General features: G+C 39.1%; 2 protein-coding genes across 2 annotated transcripts in view; both read left to right on the forward strand.

Annotated features, from left to right (window-relative positions):
- The window catches only part of LOC120439390 (zinc finger protein 771-like), an 844,755-nt gene that overhangs the window by 594,132 nt on the left and 222,773 nt on the right, over positions 1-27,850 (forward strand). The window lies entirely within an intron of this gene.
- LOC120433800 (microtubule-associated protein 11-like) overlaps positions 1-27,850 on the forward strand; it is a 187,138-nt gene that overhangs the window by 158,058 nt on the left and 1,230 nt on the right. Inside the window, exons 2-5 of the mRNA XM_039600696.1 lie at positions 21,123-21,270; positions 24,430-24,491; positions 25,642-25,814; positions 27,219-27,349. Of these exons, the coding sequence (XP_039456630.1) occupies positions 21,123-21,270; positions 24,430-24,491; positions 25,642-25,814; positions 27,219-27,349 (514 nt within the window). The remainder of the gene's footprint in view (positions 1-21,122; positions 21,271-24,429; positions 24,492-25,641; positions 25,815-27,218; positions 27,350-27,850) is intronic.

The following is a 27,850-nucleotide window of genomic DNA, read 5'->3' on the forward strand; positions in this document are numbered from 1 at the left end:
AAGTTACTACATTTTAGCAACGTTCCTTTGCTTCTGCAAAGTTTTTACAATTTCTGCAACTTTTCAGCTTTTTCAGCTAGTTTCAGCTGACAGCTTCAGCGTTCCAGCATCCACACTGCATTTTCGCAGGAAATGCAAATTTTTCTAGTTGTGTGGATGCTTTAAGCATCCACACTATTGAGTTCCTCTTGGGACTTCCGTACGTTTTTCGCCGTGGATCTACTTCCACAATTTTCAGCCGATTTTCACCGTTCAAATTTTAAACTATTCTGCTATTTCTGCTAATGATGGCTATGTCTTTTGGTATTTTATACTGTTATACTTTTTAAAATATTAAGCTTAATTTGTCCCATTGAAATGAATGGGAAACTTCTGCAATTCTGCTAAAATTTGCTTGTTTTTGAAACTTAACTACTTTTTCCTACTTTCACGTAGAACAACCATTCAAATTTTAAAATGTTCACAAATTATTGGGCTATTCAGGAATAAATCAGCTTTTTCAAATCTTTTACCATTTTACTTTTATGCCTCTTAAAGTTTTCACTTGCAAAATTGTGATTTTTCACAAAATACATGCGTTGTTATGGTTGCTATGCACTTGGCTTCCAGTGTGCCACTGAAGGTTTTGCAGTCTTCTCTTCATGTCCGAACAACTTCTTGCTACTTGCTCAATTTTCACTCAACTTCCACAAATTATACATCAAAACGTAGGTATTTTTGCTGGCTTTCCGAAAATGTCACTATCATGGTTGTGAGATTTATAGAATTTTGGCAAATCTCCTCAGACCAACACAAAGTCTCAAAACTCTCTATAGAAAGTCAATGGAGAGCTTGTTCAAAATCACCGCTTGATTTCTGTAATGAGAGGCATATTCGAATCGTCATATCTCCTTAACGAAGCAAAGTTAAGACATAAGGCTTGTCCCAGTATATCTTCAGACACTCCTGACGCTCACAATTCAAGAATTTCTTTCTCACCTATTACCGTTCTGAAATGAGTTAGACTTGTTTGAGGGTAGGAAATTCGTCCTTCGCTCAGATTTCTTCAGATTTCAAACTCTGGAAATGAACCACTTATTTCTCTCGTCATATCTTTTTAATGGATTTCAACAGAGACCTGAAAATTTCCATGACTGTTCACCAAAGCCTGCTGTCTCTTACGGTGAAAGAATGATATCGATACTCCAAATAGATTTAGAGTTAGAAAGCGTTGTTTGAGGGGAAGTCAAGGCAGTTTTGCTGCGCCTCTACTCAGTTATGGTGCATTACAAGTCAAATATCTTCAATAATTCATATTTTAATGATAAATTGTCAACACTGTAAGATTCCCCCATCTCTTCTGAACAAAACGGTGTAAGAATGACCGTTCTAGCCCCTACGGTTAGGATATTATGGCCATTTGTTTGAGAGGAATCCTCACTATGAGAAATAGACTGCAAAAATCCTACCTCTCTCTGTTCTGAGTGTGTGTAAAACGGCTGCACCTGTTTTGGCGGGAAAAAGTACACAGCCTCTCTGATTGGTGGATTCAAATTTAGCAGCTCCCAGGCTGCTTGAATGACCTAGCAAGTTGCTCCTCTCTCCTGTGTGTGTGTGTGTGTGTGTGTGTGTGTGTGTGTGTGTGTGTGTGTGTGTGTGTGTGTGTGAGAGAGAGAGAACAGAGAGGCGAGACAGAGTTTTTATGGGAGCATCTTATTGTATGATTTAAATTCAATATATTTAGACTGGTTGACTGAATTTGATCCTGTGTGTCTCTCTGTGCATGTGTGTTTCCATATGTTTCCATATTTGTGATTGTGTGACTGTTACACTTTTTTTTGCTGAGTTTTTTTTCATTTAACAAGTACATTTGAAGGACCCTTAGCATGTTCAGCATTTTTTCAGCTGTCCATTTTGCTTTTCCAATTTTTCTGTTTAAGTTATTACTATTGTGCTGAATCATACTATTTCTGCTATTTTATAAGATTTGTGCTAAATATAGTATTTCTGCCCAATATAGTATTTCTGATTAATTATAGTTTTCTACCAAATCATATTACAGTATTTTTGCTTTTTATACCATTTTTATATAGGATATTTATATTGCTTAATATAGTATTTCTGCTTTTTATAGCATTTGTGCTTAATATAGTATTTCTGCTTTTTATAGGATTTGTGCTTAATACAGTATTTCTGCTAAATGTAGTATTTATGCTTAATCACACTATTACTATATATTTCTGCCAGCTTCAGCCCAGCCAATCATATCTGAGGTCTGCCGTTTCTTCTCTCGTCATATCTCAGCGACGGATGTACAAAGAGCAATGAAAATCGCAGTCAAAGTACACCAAAGTCCGCTGATTCACCCAGTATAAGAATTATGCTTCTAGTCCACCTAGTTTTTGAGTTACATGACGTTTTGTAACTCCAAATAACGGCGCTCTTTGCCTCTCACCACGATCTAATTCTGACTGCTCATCACCCTGTTTCCCAAGGGTTCACTGTCTTTCCCAGTGGCGCAGCTGGTAATGACACAGGGCTGCTACCCAAGGGTCGTGGGTTCAACTCCACCTTGAACAACATGTTTTTTGCCCTACAAATTAATACACTATCACAGACCACTAATTCATATTCATCATTTATTACAATTCTGAAAACTTTTTACCACCTTTTCTAATATGGACCTCACATTCTTCTTAACACTCCATGGCACAAATACTCTTCCCTTTAGGCTCTGTGAATGTGTGTGTGTATCAATATTTCTCCCATTTTAAAGTATTACTCCTCCATAATTGGTTTCTCTTAAATCAAAGTACTTTTACTACATCTTAGTACTTCTGCTCAATCATAGTATTTCTGCTAAATCATAGTATTTTTGCCAAATCATGGTTTTGTGCCAAATCATCAGAATCATGTTTATTGGCCAAGTATATGTGCAGACAAATACAAGGAATTTGGTTCCGGTAGATGGTGGCTCTCGAGCACAGCAATGTAAATCTCTCTCTCTCACACACACACACACACACACACACACACACACACGTCTATATATACATTACACATGCATACACATACATACACAAAGCTGTGTAAACCAACTATAAATAACTAATCTAAACGTATATACATAAAATACAGAAATGAAATGAGGTGGAATGAATACTACAGAATGTACATAAGGTGCAGTTGCAGTCTGGCAGTGGGAGCAGTGTGACAGTTCAACTGTTTAGAAGGGAGATGGCGAGGGAAAGAAACTGTTCCTGTGTCGGGTGGTCCTGCTCTGCAGGCTTCTGTACCGTGTGCCAGAGGGCAGCAGATCAAAAAGTCTGTGTCCAGGGTGTGAGGGGTCTGTGATGATTTTCCCTGCCCGTTTCCTGGTTCTTGAGAGGTACAGATCCTGGATGGAGGGCAGGGGGCGCCGATGATCCTTTCTGCTGCCCACAGTCCGCTGCAGTCTGCACCTGTCCTGTTTAGTGGCTGCACCATACCAGACTGTGATGGAGGAGCACAGGACAGACTCAATGACTGCAGTGTAGAACTGGATCAGCAGCTCCTGTGGAAGACTGTACTTCCCAGTTGTCTCAGGAAGTACATCCTCTGCTGGGTCTTTTTGAGGATGGAGTTGATGTTGGTCTCCCACTTCAGGTCCTGGGAGATGGTGGTACCCAGCAACTTGAAGATCTCCACAGTCGACACAGGGCTGTCTGATATGATGAGGGGGGCAGAGTTGAGGATGTCTCCTGAAGTCCACTGTCATCTCTACAGTTTTAAGAGTGTTCAGCTCCAGATTGTGCTGACTGCACCAGAGTACCAGCCGCTCAACTCATCATAACATTTGTGTTATGTTATAGTATTACTACTAAGTGGAGGAATTTCTAAAATGTTACAGTTTATGTGCTGATTACAGTATTTCTGTATAATAGAATTTTGGCAAATCTCCTCAGACCAACACAAAGTCTGGAAACTCTGCATAGAAAGTCAATGGAGAACTTGTTCAAAATCACCGCTGGATTTCTCTAATGAGAGGCATTTTCAAATCGTCATATCTCCCGAACGAAGCGAAGTTAAGACATAAGGCTTGTCCCAGTATATCTTCAGACACTCCTGACGCTCACAATTCAAGAATTTCTTTCTCACCTATTACCGTTCTGAAATGAGTTAGACTTGTTTGAGGGTAGGAAATTCGTCGTTTGCTCAGATTTCTTCAGATTTCAAACTCTGGAAATGAGGCACTTTTTTCTCTCGTCATATCTTTTTGATGGATTTCCACACAGACCTGAAAATTTCCATGACTGTTCACCAAAGCCTGCTGTCTCTTACGGTGAAAGAATGATATCGATACTCCAAATAGATTTAGAGTTAGAAAGCATTGTTTGAGGGCAAGTCAAGGCAGTTTTCGCTGCGCCTCTACTCAGTTATGGTGCATTAGAAGTCAAATGTCTTCAATAATTCATATTTTAATGATAAATTGTCAACACTTTAAGATTCCCCCATCTCTTCTGAACAAAACGGTGTGAGAATGACTGTTCTAGCCCCTACGGTTAGGAAATTATAGCCATTTGTTTGAGGGGAGTCCTGACTATGAAAAATAGACAGCACAAATCCTGTGTCTCTCTGTGCTGCGTGCACCTGTTTTGGCGGGAAAAAGGGCACAGCCTGTCTGATTGGTGGATTCAAATTTAGCAGCTCCCATGCTGCTTGACTGACCTAGAAACTTGCTTGTCTCTCCCTGTGTGTGTGTGTGTGTGTGTGTGTGTGTGTGTGTGTGTGTGTGTGACAGAGAGAGAGAGAAAGGAGGCGAGAGAGTTTTTATGGGAGCATCTTATTGTATGATTTAAATTCAATATATTTAGACTGGTTGACTGAATTTGATACTGTGTGTGTCTCTCTGTGCTTGTGTGTTTCCATATGTGTCCATATTTGTGATTGCGTGACTGTTATACTTTTTTTTTGCTGATTTTTTTTTTTCATTTAACAATCACATTTGAGGGACCCTTAGCATGTTCAGCATTTTTCAGCTGTTCATTTTGCTTTTCCAATTTTTCTATGTAAGTTATTACTATTGTGCTAAGTCATAGCATTTCTGCTGCTTTTCAGTATTTGTGCTAAATACAGCATTTCTGCTAAATCATACTATTTCTGCTATTTCATCAGATTTGTGCTAATTATAGTGTTTCTGCCAAAAAATTGTATTTCTGCCAAATATAGTATTTTTGATTAATTATAGTTTTTCTACCAAATCATAGTACAATTTTATTGCTTTTTATATGGCTTCTAAGACAACCAATCATATCTGAGACCTTACACATTCAAATTTGCATATTGGGGCATTCATGGCTTCTAAGATAACCAATCATGTCTGAGGGCTGGCACATTCAAATTTGCATATTGGGGCCTTCATGGCTTCCCAGGCAACCAATCATCTATGTCATATATCCATAATATTTCATATTTTTATTTTAAATGGTCAACATTTCAAGATTCCCCATGTCGTCTGAACAAAACGGTCTAAGAATGACCGTTTTAGCCCCTACGATTAGGAATTTATGGCTGTTTGTTTGAGGGGAGTCCTGACTATGAGAAATAGACTGCAAAATCCTGTCTCTCTCTGTGCTGCATGTGTACAAGCCTGCACTTGGTGCACCAGTTTTGGCGGAAAAAGCACACAGCCTCTCGGATTGGTGGATTCAAATTGAGAAGCTCACAGCTGTTTGACTGACCTAGAAACATGCTGTTAACAGCCCCTGTTCACTTGCTGATGCTGTGTGTGTGTGTGTGTGTGTGTGTGTGTGTGTGTGTGTGTGTGTGTGTGTGAGAGAGAGAGAGAAAGACACACACAAAGACGCTTTTTCGGGCAGCATCTCATTGTTGGATAAAAATATTATATATTCAGACTGGTTGACTGGCATAGACTCTGTCTGTGTGTGTCTCTCTCTGTACATTTGTGTATCCATATTTGATTTCTTGTGTATTTGTTGATTTGTGTATCCATATTTGATTTTGTGTGTATCTGTTGGCTTTTCTTATTTGTTTTTTTTTAAATGTATTTCTATTTTATTTTTTTCACAGGTGAACAACAATTGGTTTTCAGCGAACTTAACCATGTTCCTTTTATTCAGCTTATCAATTTACCTTTCCAATATTTTCACTTAAGTTATAACTATTCTGCTCAATCATAGTATTTGTTCCATATTAAGCTATATTGTAGGATTTCTGCTAAATCATAGTATTTCTACTATATTATATTTTTCTTTCTAAATATAGCATTTCTGCTATAGAATAGTATTTCTGCTATGTTATAATATTTGTGCTAAACTTGAGTATTTTTGCTAATACATAGTATTTATTTAAAATTACAATATTCATAGTATATTACAATGTCTCTTAAATCACAGCATTTCTGCTATGTTGTACTGTTTTTCTAAATCATAGTATTTCTGTAATGTTTAAGAATGTTTGGCTAAATATATTCTTTCTGTTATCTTATACTATTTCTCCTAAATTCTTGTATTTTTGAGAAGTTATCGTGTTTCTGTTAAGTTACAATATTTCTGCTAAGTTCTGCTATGCTCTTGTATTTCTGCCAAGTATTATGTTTCCTCTAAGATATTGCAGTTCTGCTAAGTTACTACATTTTAGCAAAGTTCCTTTGCTTCTGCAAAGTTTTTATAATTTCTGCAACTTTTCAGCTTTTTCAGCTAATTTTAGCAGACAGCTTCAGCGTTACAGCATCCACACTGCATTTTCTTTATTTATTTCACACATGGTTCAACAGTGTTTCTTTTTCTACAAACAGAACCTTCTGCCTCTTTTCAGCAGAAATTCTGCTCATTCACCTCATCTCTTGTGTTGGAGTGCCCTCTTGTGGCGCCTTTTGGGTAGTGCCTTAGTAAACGTGAACACTGCAAAGAAGTGGTATCAGACTGGTTTGTAGTGGAGGAATTTGTTGCCAGTTTCTTTCATCTTTAATCCGTATTCATGTTGTAATGTAGTAGTACCACAATATGGCAGAAACACTATGTTTTGGCACAAATACTTTGATTTGGTGTACTTTAGCTTCTTCACCCCTTTTCAGCAAAATTTTCATTTTTTTCACTCCTTTTCAGCACAAATTCCAGCTTTTTTGGCTGTTTTCAGAAAAACAAAACTCTTTTCAGCAGAAACTCTGCTGATTCATCTCTTTTCAGCGCAACTTATTGCTTCTTTACCTCTTTTCTGCAGAAATTCTGCTGATTCACCTCTTTTCTGCAAAATGTTCAGCCTTTTCACCTCTTATCAGCACAAATCTCAGCTGTTTTCAGAAAAAAAACTCTTTTGAGCAGAAATTCTGCTGATTCATCTCTTTTCAGCGCAACTTTCTGCTTCTTTACCTCTTTTCAGCAGAAATTCTGCTGATTCACCTCTTTTCTGCAAAATTTTCAGCCTTTTCGCCTCTTCTCAGCACAAAAAATGAGCAGCTTCTGCTCATTTTAGCAGAATTGTCAGTCTCTCCTCCTCTTTTTTGAGAGAAAGAGTTTAGCTCAGTGAGATGAGTAGCTGCCTTGAGACCATAAGGGCCAGGTTCAAATCCTGGTCATGGCAAAACCTGTTTTCAGTTTTCTCTTTTGTTCTTTTGTTCTACCTCTTTTCCGCAGAAATTCTGCTGATTTATCTCTTTTCTGCAAAATTTTCAGCCTTTTCGCCTCTTCTCAGCACAAAAAATGAGCAGCTTCTGCTCATTTTAGCTGAATTGTCAGTCTCTCCTCCTCTTTTTTGAGAGAATGAGTTTGGCTCAGTGAGATGAGTGACTGCCTTGAAACCAGGAGGGCCAGGTTCGAATCCTGCTCAGGGTGACATTTTTTTTTCACCACCATACAACTTTTTGCAACTTTTCAGCTTTTTCAGCTTTTCAGCAGACAGCTTCAGCGTTAAGGCATCCACACAGCATTTTCGCAGGAAATGCAAATTTTTCTAGTTCTTTATTATTATTCTTAGGACTTCCGTACACTTTTCGCCGTGGATCTACTTCCACAATTTTCAGCCGATTTTCACCGTTCAAATTTTAAACTATTCTGCTATTTCTGCTAATGATGGCTATATCTTTTGGTATTTTATACTGTTATACTTTTTAAAATATTAAGCTTTTTTCCTTTAATTTGTCCCATTGAAACGAATGGGAAACTTCCGCAATTCTGCTAAAACTTGCTTGTTTTTGAAACTTAACTACTTTGTCATATTTTCACGTAGAACAACCATTCAAACTTTAAAATGTTCTCAAATTATTGGGCTATTCAGGAATAAATCAGCTTTTTCAAATCTTTTACCATTTTATTTTTATCCCTCTTAAAGTTTTGAGTTGCAAAATTGTGATTTTCACAAAATACATGCGTTGTTATGGTTGCTATGCACTTGGCTTTCAGTGTGCCACTGTAGGTTTCGTGATCTTCTCTTCATGTCCGAACAACTTCTTGCTACTTGCTCAATTTTCACTCAACTTCCACAAATTATACATCAAAACGTAGGTATTTTTGCTGGCTTTCAGAAAATGTCACTATCATGGTTGTGAGATTTATAGAATTTTGGCAAATCTCCTCAGACCAACACAAAGTCTGAAAACTCTCCATAGAAAGTCAATGGAGAGTTTGTTCAAAATCACCGCTTGATTTCTGTAATGAGAGGCATATTCGAATCGTCATATCTCCTTAACGAAGCGAAGTTAAGACATGAGGCTTGTCCCGGTATATCTTCAGACACTCCTGACACTCACAATTCAAGAATTTCTTTCTCACCTATTACCATTTGGCCATGAATTGGGTTTGTTTGAGGGTAGGAAATTCGTCCCTCGCTCAGATGTCTTCAGATTTCAAACTCTGGAAATGAGGCACTTTTTCTCTCGTCATATCTTTTGATGGATTTCCACAGAGACCTGAAAATTTCCATGATTGTTCGCCAAAGCCTGCTGTCTCTTACAGTGAAAGAATGATATCGATACTCCAAATAGATTTAGAGTTAGAAAGCATTGTTTGAGGGCAAGTCAAGGCAGTTTTGCTTCGCCTCTACTCAGTTACAGTGTATTACAAGTCAAATATCTTCAATAATTTATATTTTATCGCTGAATTATGAAGACCTGCAGATTCCCCCATCTCTTCTGCACAAAACGGTGTTAGAATGAGCATTCTAGCCCCTACGGTTAGGAAATTATGGCCATTTGTTTGAGGGGAGTCCTGAATGTGAGAAATACACTGAAGAAAACCCATAGCTCTCTCTGTGTCTGTCTGTGTAAGTGCTGATTACAGCAGGTGCAGCCAATTTAGCTGACCTAGATATGCCAAGCCCAGACTCTCAACAGCCTCTGCACACTTTGCTCTCTGTGTGTGTGTGTGTGTATCAATATTTCTCCCATGTTAAAGTATTACTCCTCCATAATAGTATTTGTGCTAAATCAAAGTACTTCTACTACATCTTAGTACTTCTGCTCAATCATAGTATTTCTGCTGAATCATAGTATTTTGCCATATCATGGTATTTGTGATAAAGCATTGTATTTCCACAAAATAACAGTATTATGTACTGTTATATTATTACTGCTCATAGTATTTCTGCCAAATCATAATATAACTGCAAAATAAAGATTTTTGAGCCAAATCATAGTGTTTGTGCTAAATCCTAGTAAATCTGCTCAGTGATATAACTTCTGCTATGCTGTAGTGCTTTTTGCTAGATTATAGAATTTCTTCTAAATCAAAGTATTTCATGTAAATCATAGAGCAGTTTTTACAGTCATCTTACTGTTAAGCCATAAATTACATTTGTTTGAGGGGTGGAAATCTGTCCTCCTCTCACTTTTCAAACTCTGAAAATGAAGCCGTTTCTTCTCTCATCATATCTCCGCGACGGAGGTAAAAGGAGCAATGAAAATCGCAGTGAAAGTTCAGCAAAGTCTGCTGATTCACCCAGTACAAGACTTGTGCTTCTATCCCACCTAGTTTTGGAGTTACATGACGTTTTGTAACTCCAAAAATCGGCGTTTTACGCCTCTCACCGCGATCTAAATCTGACAGTTCATCTCCCCGTTTTCCAAATCGCTGCTCTGTTTCCCAGTGGCACAGTTGCTAATGACGCCGGTTGGCAGCCTGAAGATCACGGGTTCAATTCCACCTTGGTCAACATTTTTTTTTTCCCTAGAAATTAATACACTATCACAGACAAGTAATTCATATTCATCATTTATTACAATTCTGCAAACTTTTATGATTTTAGCAGCTTTTCTAATATGGACCTCAGATTCTTCTTAACACTCCATGGCACAAATACTGTTCCCTTTAGGCTCTGTGTATCTGTGTGTGTATCAATATTTTTCCCATTTTAAAGTATTACTCCTCCATAATTGCATTTCTGTTAAATCAAAGTACTTTTACTATATCTTAGTACTTCTGCTCAATCATAGTATTTCTGCTGAATCATAGTATTTTTGCCATATCATGGTATTTGTGATAAAGCATTGTATTTCCACAAAATAACAGTATTATGTACTGTTATATTATTACTGCTCATAGTATTTCTGCCAAATCATAATATAACTGCAAAATAAAGATTTTTGAGCCAAATCATAGTGTTTGTGCTAAATCCTAGTAAATCTGCTCAGTGATATAACTTCTGCTATGCTGTAGTGCTTTTTGCTAGATTATAGAATTTCTTCTAAATCAAAGTATTTCATGTAAATCATAGAGCAGTTTTACAGTCATCTTACTGTTAAGCCATAAATTACGTTTGTTTGAGGGGTGGAAATCTGTCCTCCTCTCACTTTTCAAACTCTGAAAATGAAGTCGTTTCTTCTCTCATCATATCTCCGTGACGGAGGTAAAAGGAGCAATGAAAATCGCAGTGAAAGTTCAGCAAAGTCTGCTGATTCACCCAGTACAAGACTTGTGCTTCTATCCCACCTAGTTTTGGAGTTACATGACGTTTTGTAACTCCAAAAATCGGCGTTTTACGCCTCTCACCGCGATCTAAATCTGACAGTTCATCTCCCCGTTTTCCAAACCGCTGCTCTGTTTCCCGGTGGCACAGTTGGTAATGACGCCGGTCGGCAGTCTAAAGATCACGGGTTCAATTCCACCTTGGTCAATATTTTTTTTTTTTCCCTAGAAATTAATACACTATCACAGACAAGTAATTCATATTCATCATTTATTACAATTCTGCAAAGTTTTATGATTTTAGCAGCTTTTCTAATATGGACCTCAGATTCTTCTTAACACTCCATGGCACAAATACTGTTCCCTTTAGGCTCTGTGTATCTGTGTGTGTGTATCAATATTTTCTACCAAATCATAGTACAGTTTTACTGCTTTTTATATGGCTTCTAAGACAACCAATCATATCCGAGGGCTTGCACATTCAAATTTGCATATTGGGGCAATCATGGCTTCTAAGACAACCAATCATCTATGTCATATATGTATGATATTTCATATTTTTATTTTAAATGGTCAACATTTCAAGATTCTCCCATGTCTTCTGAACACAACGGTCTAAGAATGACCGTTTTAGCCCCTACGGTTAGGAATTTATGGCTGTTTGTTTGAGGGGAGTCCTCACTATGAGAAATAGACTGCAAAAATCCTGTCTCTCTCTGTGCTGTAAAAGCCTGCACTTGGTGCACCAGTTTTGGCAGGAAAAAGCACACAGCCCCTCTGATTGGTGGATTCAAATTGAGAATCTCACAGCTGTTTGACTGACCTAGAAACATGCTGTTAACAGCCCCTGTTCACTTGCTGATGCTATGTGTGTGTGTGTGGCGTGTGTGTGTGAGCCTGAGTGTGGGTGTGAGTGTTTGAGTGTGTGTGTGTGTGTGTGTGTGTGTGTGTGTGTGTGAGAGAGAGAGAGAGAGAGAAAAACACACACAAAGCCCTTTTAGGGCAGCATCTCATTGTTGGATAAAAATATAATATATTCAGACTGGTTGACTGGCATAGACCCTGTGTGTGTGTCTCTCTCTGTATATTTGTGTATCCATATTTGATTTTGTGTGTATTTGTTGATTTGTGTATCCATATTTAATTTTTGTGTATCTGTTGGCTGTTCTTATTTGTATTTCTAAATGTATTTTTATTTTATTTTTTCACAGGTGAACAAAAATTAGTTTTGAGCAAACTTAACCATGTTCCTTTTATTCAGCTTGTCATTTTACCTTTCCAATATTTTCACTTAAGTTATTACTATTCTGCTCAATCATAGTATCTGTTCTAAATCATTGTTATTGAGCTATATTGTAGGATTTCTGCTAAATCATAGTATTTCTACTATATTATATTTTCTTTCTAAATATATCATTTCTGCTATAGAGTAGTATTTCTGTAATGTTTAAAAATGTTTGGCTAAATATATTCTTTCTGTTATCTTATACTATTTCTCCGAAATTCTTGTATTTTTGGGAAGTTATCGTGTTTCTGGTAAGTTACAATATTTCTGCTAAGTTCTGCTATGCTATTGTATTTCTGCCAAGTATTATGTTTCCTCTAAGATATTGCAGTTCTGCTAGGTTACTACATTTTAGCAACGTTCCTTTGCTTCTGCAAAGTTTTTACAATTTCTGCAACTTTTCAGCTTTTTCAGCTAGTTTCAGCTGACAGCTTCAGCGTTCCAGCATCCACACTGCATTTTCGCAGGAAATGCAAATTTTCTAGTTATTATTATTCTTCAAGTTGCTTCCGTGCGTTTTTTTACCGTAGAACTACTTCCACAATTTTTGTGCTATTTTCACCGTTCAAATTTTAAACTATTCTGCTATTTTTGCTCTTTCCGGCAATGATTTTTGGTATTTTCTGCTGTTATACTTCTTAAAATATTAAGTTTTTTTCCTTTAATTTGTCCCATTGAAATGAATGGAAAACTTCCACAATTCTGCTAAAACTTGCTTGTTTTTGAAACTTAACTACTTTCTCATACTTTCGCCTAGAACAACCATTCAAACTTTAAAATGTTCACAAATTATTGGGCTATGCATTAATGATTCAGCTTTTTCATATCTGTTACCATTTTCATCTTATCCCTCTTTAAGTTTTGAGTTGCAAAATTGTGATTTTTCACAAAATACATGCGTTGTTATGGTTGCTATGCAGTTGGTTCTAAGTGAGCCACTGTACCTTTGGCAATTTTCTCTTCATGTCCGAACAACTTCTCGCTACTCGCTCAATTTTCACTCAACCCACACAAATTATACATCAAAACGTAGGTATTTTTGCTGGCTTTCAGAAAATGTCACTATCATTGTTGTGGGATTTATAGAATTTTGGCAAATCTCCTCAGACCAACACAAAGTCTCAAAAATCCCCATAGAAAGTCAATGGAGAGTTTGTTCAAAATCACCGCGTGATTTCTGTAATGAGAGGCATTTTCGAATCGTCATATCTCCTTAACGAAGCAGTTAAAACATGAGGCTTGTCCCGTATATCTTCAGACACTCCTGACGCTCACAATTCAAGAATTTTTTTCACCTATTACCGTTCTGAAATGAGTTAGACTTGTTTGAGGGTAGGAAATTAGTCCTTCGCTCAGATTTCTTCAGATTTCAAACTCTGAAATGAACCACTTTTTCCTCTCGTCATATCTTTTTAATGGATTTCCACAGAGACCTGAAAATTTCCATGATTGTTCACCAAAGCCTGCTGTCTCTTACGGTGAAAGAATGATATTGATACTCCAAATAGATTTAGAGTTAGAAAGCGTTGTTTGAGGGCAAGTCAAGGCAGTTTTGCTTTGCTCTACTCAGTTATGGTGCATTAGAAGTCAAATATCTTTAATAATTCATATTTTAATGATAAAGTGTCAACACTTTAAGATTCCCCATCTCTTCTGAACAAAACGGTGTAAGAATGACCGTTCTAGCCCCTACGGTTAGGAAATTATGGCCATTTGTTTGAGAGGAATCCTCACTATGAGAAATTCACTGCAGAAATCCTGTCTCTGTGCTCTGTGTGTGTAAAAACGGCTGCACCTGTTTTGGCGGAAAAAGTACACAGCCTCTCTGATTGGTGGATTCAAATTTAGCAGCTCCCAGGCTGCTTGACTGAGCTAGAAACTTGATTTTCTCTCCTGTGTGTGTGTGTGTGTGTGTGTGTGTGTGTGTGTGTGTGTGTGAGAGAGAGAGAGAGAGAGAGAGAGAGAGGCGAGAGAGAGTTTTATGGGAGCATCTTATTGTATGATTTAAATTCATCATATTTAGACTGGTTGACTGAATTTGATCCTGTGTGTGTCTCTCTGTGCTTGTGGGACTTTTTGCAGCTGTCCATTTTGCTTTTCCAATTTTTCTATTTAAGTTATTACTATTGTGCTAAGTCATAGCATTTGTGCTGCTTTTCAGTATTTGTGCTAAATACAGCATTTCTGCTAAATCATACTATTTCTGCTATTTTATAAGATTTGTGCTAAATACAGCATTTGTGCTAAATCATACTATTTCTGCTATTTTATAGGATTTGTACTTAATATAATATTTCTGCTTAATTATAGTATTTCTGCCATTTTATAGTATTTGTGCTAAAACATAGTATTTCTACTAAATGCAGTATTTCTGGGTAATCATTGTATTTCTATATATTTCTGCCAGGTCCCCAGGGAGTCAGTCCTAATATTCAAATTTACATATCAGGACCTGGACGGCTTCCCAGCCAGCCAATCATATCTGAGTCCTGGCACATTCAAATTTGCATATTGGGACCTTCATGGCTTCTCAGCCAGCCAATCATATCTGAGTCCTGGCACATTTAAATTTGCATATTGGGGCATTCATGGCTTCCCAGCCAGCCAATCATATCTGAGTCCTGGCACATTCAAATTTGCATATTGTTGCCTTCATGGCTTCCCAGCCAGCCAATCATATCTGAGTCCTGGCACATTCAAATTTGCATATTGGGACCTTCATGGCTTCTCAGCCAGCCAATCATATCTGAGTCCTGGCACATTCAAATTTGCATATTGTTGCCTTCATGGCTTCCCAGCCAGCCAATCATATCTGAGTCCTGGCACATTCAAATTTGCATATTGGGACCTTCATGGCTTCCCAGCCAGCCAATCATATCTGAGTCCTGGCACATTTAAATTTGCATATTGGGACCTTCGTGGCTTCTAAGCCCACCAATCATCTATGTCATATATCTCTAATATTTCATATTTTTATTTTAAATGGTCAGCATTTCAAGATTCCCCTATGTCTTCTGAATAAAATGGTCTAAGAAGGACTGTTTTAGCCCCTACGGTTAGAAATTTATGGCTGTTTGTTTGAGGGGAGTCCTCACTATGAGAAATAGACTGCAAAAATCCTGTCTCTCTCTGTGCTACATGTGTAAAGGCCTGCACTTGGTGCACCAGTTTTATGGAAAAAGCACACAGCCTCTCTGATTGGTGGATTCAAATTGAGAAGGTCACAGCTGTTTGACTGACCTAGAAACATGCTGTTAACAGCCCCTGTTCACTTTCTGCTGCTGCTGCTGTGTGTGTGTGTGTGTGTGTGTGTGTGTGTGTGTGTGTGTGTGTGTGTGTGTGTGTGTGAGAGAGAGACAGAGAGAGAGAGAAAGGGAGGGCGAGAGAGAGTTTTTATGGGAGCATCTTATTGTATGATTTTAATTCAATATATTTAGACTGGTTGACTGAATTTGGTCCTGTGTGTGTCTCTCTGTGCATGTGTGTTTCCATATGTTTCCATATTTGTGATTGTGTGACTGTTACACTTTTTTTTGCTGAGTTTTTTTCATTTAACAAGTACATTTGAAGGACCCTTAGCATGTTCAGCATTTTTCAGCTGTCCATTTTGCTTTTCCAGTTTTTCTGTTTAAGTTATTACTATTGTGCTGAATCATACTATTTCTGCTATTTTATAAGATTTGTGCTAAATATAGTATTTCTGCCAAATATAGTATTTCTGATTAATTATAGTTTTTCTACCAAATCATATTACAGTATTTTTGCTTTTTATACCATTTTTATAGGATTTTTATATTGCTTAATATAGTATTTCTGCTTTTTATAGGATTTGTGCTTAATATAGTATTTCTGCTTTTTATAGGATTTGTGCTTAATATAGTATTTCTGCTTTTTATAGGATTTGTGCTTAATATAGTATTTCTGCTTTTTATAGGATTTGTGCTTAATACAGTATTTCTGCTAAATGTAGTATTTATGCTTAATCACACTATTACTATATATTTCTGCCAGCTTCCCAGCCAGCCAATCATATCTCAGGTCTGCAGTTTCTTCTCTCGTCATATCTCAGCGACGGATGTACAAAGAGTAATGAAAATCGCAGTCAAAGTACACCAAAGTCCGCTGATTCACCCAGTACAAGAATTATGCTTCTAGTCCACCTAGTTTTGGAGTTACACGACGTTTTGTAACTCCAAAAAACGGCGCTCTTTGCCTCACACCGCGATCTAATTCTGACTGCTCATCACCCTGTTTCCCAAGTGCTCACTGTCTTTCCCAGTGGGGCAGCTGGTAATGACACAGGTCTGCAACCCAAAGGTCGTGGGTTCAACTCCACCTTGGACAACATGTTTTTGCCCTACAAATTAATACACTATCACAGACCACTAATTCATATTCATCATTTATTACAATTCTCAAAACTTTTACCAGCTTTTCTAATATGGACCTCACATTCTTCTTAACACTCCATGGCACAAATACTCTTCCCTTTAGGCTCTGTGAATGTGTGTGTATCAATATTTCTCCCATTTTAAAGTATTACTCCTCCATAATTGGATTTCTCTTAAATCAAAGTACTTTTACTACATCTTAGTACTTCTGCTCAATCATAGTATTTCTGCTAAATCATGGTTTTTGTGCCAAGTCATCAGAATCATGTTTATTGGCCAAGTATATGTGCATACAAATACAAGGAATTTGGTTCCGGTAGATGGTGGCTCTCGAGCACAGCAAAATGTAAATCACACACACACACACACACACACACACACACACACACCCACACACACACACGTATCTATATATACATTACACATGCATACACATACATACACAAAGCTGTGTAAACCAACTATAAATAACTAATCTAAACGTATATACATAAAATACAGAAATGAAATGAGGTGGAATGAATACTACAGAATGTACATAAGGTGCAGTTGCAGTCTGGCAGTGGGAGCAGTGTGACAGTTCAACTGTTTAGAAGGGAGATGGTGAGGGAAAGAAACTGTTCCTGTGTCGGGTGGTCCTGGTCTGCAGGCTTCTGTACCGTCTGCCAGAGGGCAGCAGATCAAAAAGTCTGTGTCCAGGGTGTGAGGGTTCTGTGATGATTTTCCCTGCCCGTTTCCGGTTCTTGAGAGGTACAGATCCTGGATGGAGGGCAGGGGGCGCCGATGATCCTTTCTGCTGCCCAGTACAGTCCGCTGCAGTCTGCACCTGTCCTGTTTAGTGGCTGCACCATACCAGACTGTGATGGAGGAGCACAGGACAGACTCAATGACTGCAGTGTAGAACTGGATCAGCAGCTCCTGTGGAAGACTGTACTTCCCCAGTTGTCTCAGGAAGTACATCCTCTGCTGGGTCTTTTTGAGGATGGAGTTGATGTTGGTCTCCCACTTCAGGTCCTGGGAGATGGTGGTACCCAGCAACTTGAAGATCTCCACAGTCGACACAGGGCTGTCTGATATGATGAGGGGGGGCAGAGTTGAGGGATGTCTCCTGAAGTCCACTGTCATCTCTACAGTTTTAAGAGTGTTCAGCTCCAGATTGTGCTGACTGCACCAGAGTACCAGCCGCTCAACTCATCATAACATTTGTGTTATGTTATAGTATTACTACTAAGTGGAGGAATTTCTGTCATGTTACAGTATATACAGTATATACAGTATTTCTGCCAAATATAGTATTTCTGATTAATTATAGTTTTTCTACCAAATCATATTACAGTATTTTTGCTTTTTATACCATTTTTATAGGATTTTTATATTGCTTAATATAGTATTTCTGCTTTTTATAGGATTTGTGCTTAATATAGTATTTCTGCTTTTTATAGGATTTGTCCTTAATACAGTATTTCTGCTAAATGTAGTATTTATGCTTAATCACACTATTACTATATATTTCTGCCAGCTTCCCAGCCAGCCAATCATATCTGAGGTCTGCCGTTTCTTCTCTCGTCATATCTCAGCGACGGATGTACAAAGAGTAATGAAAATCGCAGTCAAAGTACACCAAAGTCCGCTGATTCACCCAGTACAAGAATTATGCTTCTAGTCCACCTAGTTTTGGAGTTACACGACGTTTTGTAACTCCAATAAACGGCGCTCTTTGCCTCACACCGCGATCTAATTCTGACTGCTCATCACCCTGTTTCCCAAGTGCTCACTGTCTTTCCCAGTGGCGCAGCTGGTAAGGAAATTATAGCCATTTGTTTGAGAGGAGTCCTCACTATGAAAAATAGACTACACAAATCCTGTCTCTGTGCTGCGTGTGTAAAACAGATGCACCTGTTTTGGCGGGAAAAAGGACATAGCCTTTCTGATTGGTGGATTCAAATTAAGCAGCTCCAGGCTTTTGACCCACCTAGAAACATACAGGAAACACTGTACAGCCCCTGTTTGTTCACTTGCTTCTGCTGCTGCTGCGTGTGTGTGTGTGTGTGTGTGTGTGTGTGTGTGTGTGTGTGTGTGTCTGTATGACAGAGAGAGAGAGAGAGAGCCTTTTTATGGGTGTATCTTATTGTGTGATTTAAAATCAATATATTTACACTGGTTGATTGAATTGGATCCTGTGTGTGTCTCTGTGCATGTGTGTTTCCATATATGGGGGCGATCGTGGCTCAAAAGTTGGGAGTTCGCCTTGTAATCGGAAGGTTACCGGTTCGAGGCCCGGCTCGGACAGTCTCGGTCGTTGTGTCTTTGGGCAAGACACTTCACTCGTTGTCTACTGGTGGTGGTCAGAGGGCCCGGTGGCGCCAATGTCCAGCAGCCTCGCCTCTGTCAGTGCGCCCCAGGGTGGCTGTGGCTACAACGTAGCTTGCCATCACCAGTGTGTGAATGGGTGAATGACTGGATATGTAAAGAGCTTTGGGGTCCTTAGGGACCATAAAAGCGCTATATAAATACTAGAGATGGACCGATCCGATATTACGTATCGGTATCGGTCCGATACTGACCTAAATTACTGGATCGGATATCGGCGAGAAATAAAAAATGTAATCCGATCCATTAAATATCAAAAAAGCAGCTCACAAAACTTGCGACACGGCGTAACTCGGCTCATAACCGTAGCACGTCGGAGCAGTGTGTGTCACGTGATAGAGAGGCTGTGTGTCTTGTAGCCTCGCTACCAAACCAGCATTTCATCTCGAGGAAGTTATCCCAGAGAGAAGTAAAGCAAGTGTGTAAGTTCATCTCTGAATGTTTGTAAAGCATTCCAGCGTTAAGCTTAACAACCGATATATGGAGCGACTGCCCCTCTCTCTCTCTCTCTCTCCTGCAGCTACTTCAATCGTGAAACTGCTTAATGATCAGCTGATCGGCTTTTCTGTCGTGAGTCCGTCTCTCTTCTTTGTTTTTGGCCCACTTTGCACCAGAAAGAGGAAACCAGCGGCGGAACAACAGCAGCACGTTTAAGCTTGATAAGCTGTTGTTAGAATTTATTTAATATTACTTTCTACACCAGGATCCTTTTCTCGTAGCTGACGGCTGGTAACTGTGCAGGGGCGGATCTAGCAAAGTGTAGCCAGGGGGCCGATAGGGCATGAACAGGAAAAGGGGCACAAAGACATACTTTTCTTTCTTATTCTCATTTAAAATGCCTAGCTTTTAATAAATAATTATCTGAATCTTACACCCAAAGTTTTAATCTGATGTAAAATGTATAGAAGTCCATTACTGTATATAGTAACTGTTAAGTCTAATATACCCTAGTAAGCTATAGTACTTTTTTCTTTGGGAAGGTACCATCTGTGCAGTCTGCAATTCTGTTGAAGAAAGATGTTGAATCTATTTAATTATTCTTGAAAAATAATTGATTTCTGTGCATTTTTTTTTCACCCTGCATCAAATTAAAGTTGATTACATCGATTAAGCATCATGAGGTGGAGGGTGGGGGGTGGTTCCCTATTTTTTTTTGCTGGGAGTTTGTAACCCTATTAGTTAGGTTGCTTAATATTTCTGCTAAGTACTCTTTAAAATACCAGAATAGGGAGGATGGAGTAGGTTTAAGTTTATTAGATTGATCAGTGTTCCTGAACTATGAAATATTTTGGGTGCAGTGTATTTTTTTGCATACAGGTATAACAGAATAGCTTTAGTGTTATTGTTTATTTAAACTTGAGTATGAACTTATACAAAATGCAGCAAGATTTAAAAAAAAAAAAAGATTTTTTATTGATTAAAAAACACAATATCGGATTCATATCGGTATCGGCAGATATCCAAATTTATGATATCGGTATCGGTATCGGACATAAAAAAGTGGTATCGTGCCATCTCTAATAAATACAGGCCATTTACCATGTCCATATTTGTAATTGTGCAAGTTATTACTATTATGCTAAATTACAGTATTTCTGCTACTTTTCGGTATTTGTGCTAAATACAGTATTTCTGCTAAATCTTAGTATTATTGCTTAATCATATTATTTGAGCAAAATCATAGTATTTGAGCATATTCTTTCTATTTGTGCCATAGCATAATATATTTGCTGAATTACAGCATTTCTGCTATGTTGTACTATTTGTCCTAAATCACAGTATTTGTGCAATGTTTAGGTATTTTTGTTTAAATAAAGTATCTATGTAATCTTGTACCATGTTTGCTAAAATCCTGTATTTCTGAAAAGTTATCTTGTTTCTGGTAAGTTACAATATTTATTCTAATTTCTGCTGCTAAGTTCTGCTATGTTATTGTATTTCTGCCAAGTATTATGTTTTCTTTACGTTATTGCAGTTCTGCTAAGTTCTTATGCTTCTGCAAAGTTATTACAATTTTTTGCAAAGGTTTTACAACTTCTGCAACTTTTCAGCTTTTTCAGCTAGTTTCAGCTGACAGCTTCAGCTTTACAGCATCCACACTGCATTTTCGCAGGAAATGCAAATTTTTCTAGTTGGCAAGTTGTTTTCTGTGTTCTTTAGCCTCCTAATGAGCATAACGGTTTACACTTTCTATTAAAGCCACCAGTCAGCGGAGATCACCATGGCTTCATTCTGTCGGATAGACAACAAATCATCACATCTACCTTGTATGCTCAGTGCCCTGGAGGAGCAGACCTTCATTTTTCAGCTGCAGCTACAAGAGAAAGAAGAACAGCAATCCAGCAAGGTGAGAAGGCACAATGGAGAGTGTGTCCTTACTTTTTTAAAACCAGTGCGATTTTGTGAAAACAAGTTTAGTGCAAAGTTAAAGCTGCCAAATGATTACAATAAATAGTAAGTAAGTAAAGTTTATTTCTATATTACCTTTCACAGACACAAAGTGCTTTACAAGGTAAAAACACAATACAGTCATAAATACATCATAAAAAGCCCGTTCCAATTAAAAGCTAATAAACATGTCTTTAGCTGCTTTTTGAAGGTCTCCACTGAGTCCAGACACAGTAGAAATAAAGGAAGTGATTGTGCCTAATTTATATATCATTTACAGACGTGGACAAAATTCTTGGTACCCTTCAGTCAATGAACGAAAACCTCACAATGGTCACAGAAATAACTGTAATCTGACAAAAGCATAAGTAAATACAAATTCTATGAATGTTAACCACTGAAAGTCACACATTGCTTTTTAACCATGCTTGAACAGAATTATTTAAAAATAATAAATGCATGACACAGACCTGGACAAAAATGATGGTACCCACAACTTAATATTTTGTTGCACAACCTTTTGAGGCAATCACTGCAATCAAGCGATTCCTGTAAGTGTCAATGAGACTTCTGCACCTCTCAGTAGGTATTTTGGTCCACTTCTCCTGATCAAACTGCTCCAGTTGTTTCCAGTTTGAAGGGCGCCTTTTCCAGACGGCATGTTTCATTCAAAGATGCTCAATAGGATTGAGGTCAGGGCTCATAGAAGGCCACTTTAGAATAGTCCAGTGTTTTCCTCTTAGCCATTCTTGGGTGTTTCTGTGTGTTTTTGGCTCATTGTCCTGTTGCAAGACCCATGACCTGCGACTGAGACCAAGCTTTCTGATGCTGGCCAGCACTTTTCTCTCCAGAATCCTTTGACAATCTTGAGATTTCAATGTACCCTGCACAGATTCAAGACACCCTGTGCCAGATGCAGCAAAGCAGCCCCAGAACATAACCGAGCCTCCTCCATGTTTCTTTTCTAGATAATATGCTTCATTTTTCTGTCAGTGAACATAGAGCTGATGTGTCTTGGCAAAAAGTAAAATTCTTGTCTCATCTGTCCACAGGACATTCTCCCAGAAGCTTTGTGGCTTGTCAACATGTAGTTTGGCAAATTCCAGTCCGGCTTTTTATGATTTGTTTTCAGCAATGGTGTCCTCCTTGGTCGTCTCCCATGTAGCCACTTTGGTTCAAACAGCGACGGATGGTGCGATCTGACACTGATGTTCACTGAGCATGAAGTTCACCTCGGATCTCTTTAGAAGTCTTTCTGGGCTCTTTTGTTACCATTTGGATTTTCCGTCTCTTTGATCTGTCATCAATTTTCCTCCTACGGCCACATCCAGGGAGGTTGGCTACAGTCCCATGGATCTTAAAATTCTGAATAATATGTGCAGCTGTAGTCACAGGAACATCTAGCTGCTTGGAGATGGTCTTCTAGCCTTTATCTTTAACATGCTTGTCTATGATTTTCTTTCTAATCTCCTGAGACAACTCTTTCCTTTGCTTCCTCTGGTCCATGTTGAGTGTGGTACACACCCTGTCACCAAACATGACATGGGTAAGTGGGATGGCAGAGTCATAATTCTCCCTCACAGACAGAATTATGACTTTGTTTTCTGCTTGGCCATCACCTAAGGATTTACGTCCCTGATAAACAGGAGTCTCACTATCTGTTTAACGTCTCCCATGAACTAACACTGGCCTCACTGCGTCAAGTGTGTGTGTGTAGAGCATAAGGCCCATTTGTAGTGCACATGCTTACAACTAAGTGACAGGAGTGCTCTTGCTATGCTAAAGGGAGAAAATGATATTACTATTACTAATGTGATATGATAAAAATGTATGATTAATACATCAGAAAAGAAATCTGCCACGTCGCAGTGCTGCATTCATTACTGGTCACCACAGTTTCTATTACAGAGGTTAGAACATGCCATAGGAATTAAAGGTACTGTGCCTTTTCTGTTTACTTTATACATGCTTCCCTTAGCCTGTATTATTCAAACTCTTGCAGTCTCAGGCGCCTGCTCTGTCTGCCAGTAGCTGGGGATTCTCTCCTCTAGTATTCCTGCTGATTCCTTTCTGTGCGCCGCTCATGTATTGAACCATATGCCTGTTCAGCCTCCGATATGATGCCTGACAGGAGCTTCCATGTGGTACTGAGGCAGGTTATTGGCCTGTAGTTGCATGGGGCCGGTTCTCATGCTTGCTGTATTTCTTTCTACTTCAATACTGATAACTTCCCTCCACGCTACCTTGATCTTGTCCTCTAGTCTCCTTCTCCAGGGTACTGAAGGGTATAGATTAGTCTCTGTGATGGTTACAGTAGGAACTGTCTGTAGTGCTGCATTCACATCATCTAGCAGACCTTCAGAGAGTACTTCACGTAATCTTGGTAACTGAATACGGAGGGTCCAAATTTAAAGCTTCACCATGATCCTACCTTTCAGGTCAGTTTCTCTCACACTCAACGCTCCTTCTTCCATCGTACCTGGGCTTGGTACCCAAGCTCGGGGTGATGATGATATCTCCCCCAACTTGTCTTCCTGGCTCCCCCTTGCCGTAGCCTGTGTGTTGTACCTCGTCAGTCTCTAGCTGTGAGAGCAGTTCCTTCCTCCAAATGTTAGAACACTGAGTTAGTAGTTGTTTTGCTGACAATCTGGATGCTGGAGATATCAGAGGTCCCACATCCTGTTCATGTAACCTCTTCTCCTGGGGTTACTTGCATATTAGCACTCCAACAGTGTCCCGTTCTCATCTCTTGCAGATTTGAGCCTTCTTGTTTCAGTACACTTTTCATCAGTATCCTGGCTCCTCAACACCTGACAGGGACCTTGTTAACCCTGGCGATGGTATGGTTTCACTTTTCTCTTGCCCATATCCGAGGTAGGCTTGGTTAGCATGGACCTAGGATAGCTAGCATAGGACCTTATCCCACCTGTAAAAAGTGAAAATGTAATGAGGATGCATGGAAATCACATGGAAAGACCATAGCTCATAATGCCTCTCATCACCTTGTCACTTCTCTGCCCTCTATGGGGCTTTCAGCCTCCTGGAGAGTCCAATGTAAGAGGTAGAGGGGTCGAAGAGGAGGTTTTAATTATTAAATAATGTTGTTGTCTTTTCATAGGGTTTGGAAGTCCCATTGTTGGCTGTCCTACAGTGGCACAGTCCAGTACATCCTGCCATGAGGTAACTATTTGTCTTCTTGTTGAGGTATTTCTGTAGCAGTAGCAGTACATAACAATCCTGGAGCAGTACTGTCTGCATGTACTGTCTATATGAAACGACTGCCGTGCATTTTAAAGTAATTACAGCCGCTGCTTGCATCCAGTAAAGGATGGCAAACAGGCTTCAAGTTCCCTTTGAGTTTTTATTTATCTCTTTGCTTAGTGTGGTCTACAAATAAAGATCATACGAGTTTATTTAACAGAAATAACATTAAATTCCCAGTTGATCACTATTTCACATGAGTCACTAGAGGGCACCAAAGGATCATCAAAATGCTGCAGGCTTCTAAATACAAATAACCTTTAATATATAGAGAGAGATAGATCTATAATCCTATATTTTTGGATCTACAGCGCTCTATTATGTTATTTGACTGAACACAAACATATAACAGGATTTAGAGAAAATTAGTATAAAAATAAATTGATTAATTTCACCAACTGTGGCAAAATAAAAACATTTTTTAAACAATTTAAGAGATGATATTTATATGACTTAAAGAATTTGTAGTTTAACATCTATTTTAAATAACAACTGAGTGCGTGTTTGCACCCTTAGCGCAGACTGTAGCAACTATGGATCATCTATGCGGCTGCACTACATTAGACCTTTGACCTCTATGCATTGCTGTAGAAGGACAGCAATTGCTCAACAAACGCTAGCAGGAGTAACACTGCGATTAGCACTGCAAGAAGATCCTGAGTTCAGTTCCAGCGCCTGGGGCCTTTCTGTGTGGAGTTTGCGTGGGTTCTCTTCCTCCCACAGTCCAACGATCAAAGTTTAGTGGGATTAAGTTAACTCATAATTCTAAATTGCCCATAAGTACGACTGTGAGTGGGAATGGTTGTCTGTCTCTATGTGTTAGCCTTGCAACAGACTGGTCGACCTGTCCGGGGTGCACCCTGTCTCTCGCCCTGTGGTAGCCCAGCTAGGCTCCTGCCCCCCGTGACCCTGACAGGGATAAGCACATTGTATTAAATGACTTTTTTCTGTTCAGAATTGTATAGAATTGAAATTGTAGTCTTGTTGTGCTATTTGTTTTCTCCTATAAGAAGAATCCCTGCTATATGTTCTAATAATAGAAATATAATACTTATCATGCTCTCTCCAGATGCATCTCTACTTGTTACTCGATACCCAGTGTTCACTTAAATCGTCCAGAGTTGGTGATGATGGCGTCCTGCCCAAGGACCGTCAGGCCTCAACAACACTTCTGGGTGAAATACACACTGCTCAACAATTTGCAAGATTTCCTTGCTGCTCGTCTGATCTGGAATTCAGAGGGTGAGTATCAAATCCTACAGACAGTTCCTAGTGTGTGGGAAATAATTATTTGCTCCCTCTCCTGAATCTGGAAGTTTGCTCACTTACAAAGAATCGAGTCTTTCATTTTAATGGAGAGACAGAATATCAACCAAAAATCCAGAAATAAAAACACATTACATGAAAGTTTCCCCTTCTTCTTTAGCCAATCCAACCCCCATTTTCAAAGTTGGAGCAATGCATGTAAATGGTAGCAAAACTGTAAATGTGTAATGTTGCCACTGTGTATTTGTGTCTGGCTAAATAAGCCATATGCAGAACACGGGCTAGGTTCTATGTATGAATGTGCTGCAGAGGGCACCCCCTCCCTCCACCTGAGCATTGTGCTCTATTGCTACTGAAGCAGAAATGGCTGCACCTTGCTAAGAACCAAAGCAAATCCTGTTTTTTCTTGATTTCCCAAGTTCCTGGAACGCGCACAGCTCACGGGACATCACACATTCCAGTTCCAACATCCAACTTTTGAGACAAATTAAACACATCGCCTAGGTGTACTGCAGGTACCAAGCTCTTAGTGTAAGAGCTTGGTGATCAATCCAGACTAGTTGTACAAGTGGACTGCAGGAACACAAGGATTTGAAATACCAATATTTCTGTGGCATGGTTCCTGTTTTTAATGGTCAGAATCACTGAACTGCTGCTCTTCTATTCAAATGCTTCATACATAGGCTACGTTCACATCAAATCTGACTTTTCTGACCCTATGTGACTCATATCCCATCATGGTATGACAGTGTGAACGGCACAAATCTGATATTTTCAAATCCGACCTGGGTCACTTTCGTATGTGGTCCTGAATCCGATACATATCTGATGTTTTAGAAAGTGACTGCTGTTTGAACGGTCATGTCATTTTAAATCCATCTTTTACGTCCCTGACATGAGACAGACGCCAACTATCAGCGTCGGAGAAGACAAACGAGAGAGCATGGCGGCTGAAACTGGAGACGGAGTCAATGGACAGAAACTGAGGTTTTGGACTTGATTAGCATATGGAGAGAAACTGATAGACTGCTGCAACAACACCTACTAGCTCTGTAGCCGCCATTTTTACTTCCGTAAACAGAGCACGTTGTGTGTGACGTCTTCTTTTGCGCATGCGAGCCGCATTGGGGGTTCACACAGGAGCGCGTTTGCTGTCACATTTTATTTGTAGTGTGAAAAAGCAGACAAAAAAATCGGATTTGATAAAAAAAATCAGATTTAAGCATTAAGACCTGCAGTGTGAACGTAGCCTTGAATTCTTGAATTGGATAAATATTCTCTGCTCCAATCCTATATCGGATACCTAATCCAGTCTAAATTCTCATTCTTCCCCCTGCTTATGTTTGTTACCTGCTCCTCACTGTCCGTGCATCCATCTAGGAGGAAGTCAGGATCCCAGTGTGGGAGCGGTTGTGTGCCAGTCTCCACTCAACAACCTGGGCCAGTGTAAGAAAGGCTCCATACTGTCCTTCACTGTGGCCTTCCAGATTCTCAAAACTGGGATTTTTGAGGTACCAAAGGACATAAGTTGTTAAATGTATTGACATTGTCGTAATATTAACAGTACACAAACCCAGCCCAGTGATAATGTTTATGCTCAGTTTGATGTTTGATCCTTGAAGAACTTTAAACCAGGAATTACTACACCGCTCATACTGCTGTATTGTTTTTATTTGGCACAGTTTTGATTGACAAAAAATGTAAATAATGGCTTTCCATCTTCCACATGTCTATAACGCGGCAGCGTTGGACTGGAAGGCTTCCAGTTTGGTGGCCTCAAAATTTCTGATTTTGGAAGATGATGGTGTTCTGTTGGCTTGTGGTCATGAGCTTTGGTTTGTGACCAAGATCACAGATACAAGCAACAGAAATGAGCTTTCTCCAAAGGGTGGCTGCCCTTTCCCTTAGAGATGGTGAGAAGTTCAGTCATTCAAGAGGTGCTCAGAGTCGAGCTGTTGCTTCTCCAAATGGAAATGAGCCAGAGCCATAGGTTGCCTCTTTGGCTCCTCTCA

This window comes from Oreochromis aureus, linkage group 3 (assembly GCF_013358895.1).
Source record: "Oreochromis aureus strain Israel breed Guangdong linkage group 3, ZZ_aureus, whole genome shotgun sequence".
Lineage (NCBI taxonomy): Eukaryota > Metazoa > Chordata > Actinopteri > Cichliformes > Cichlidae > Oreochromis > Oreochromis aureus.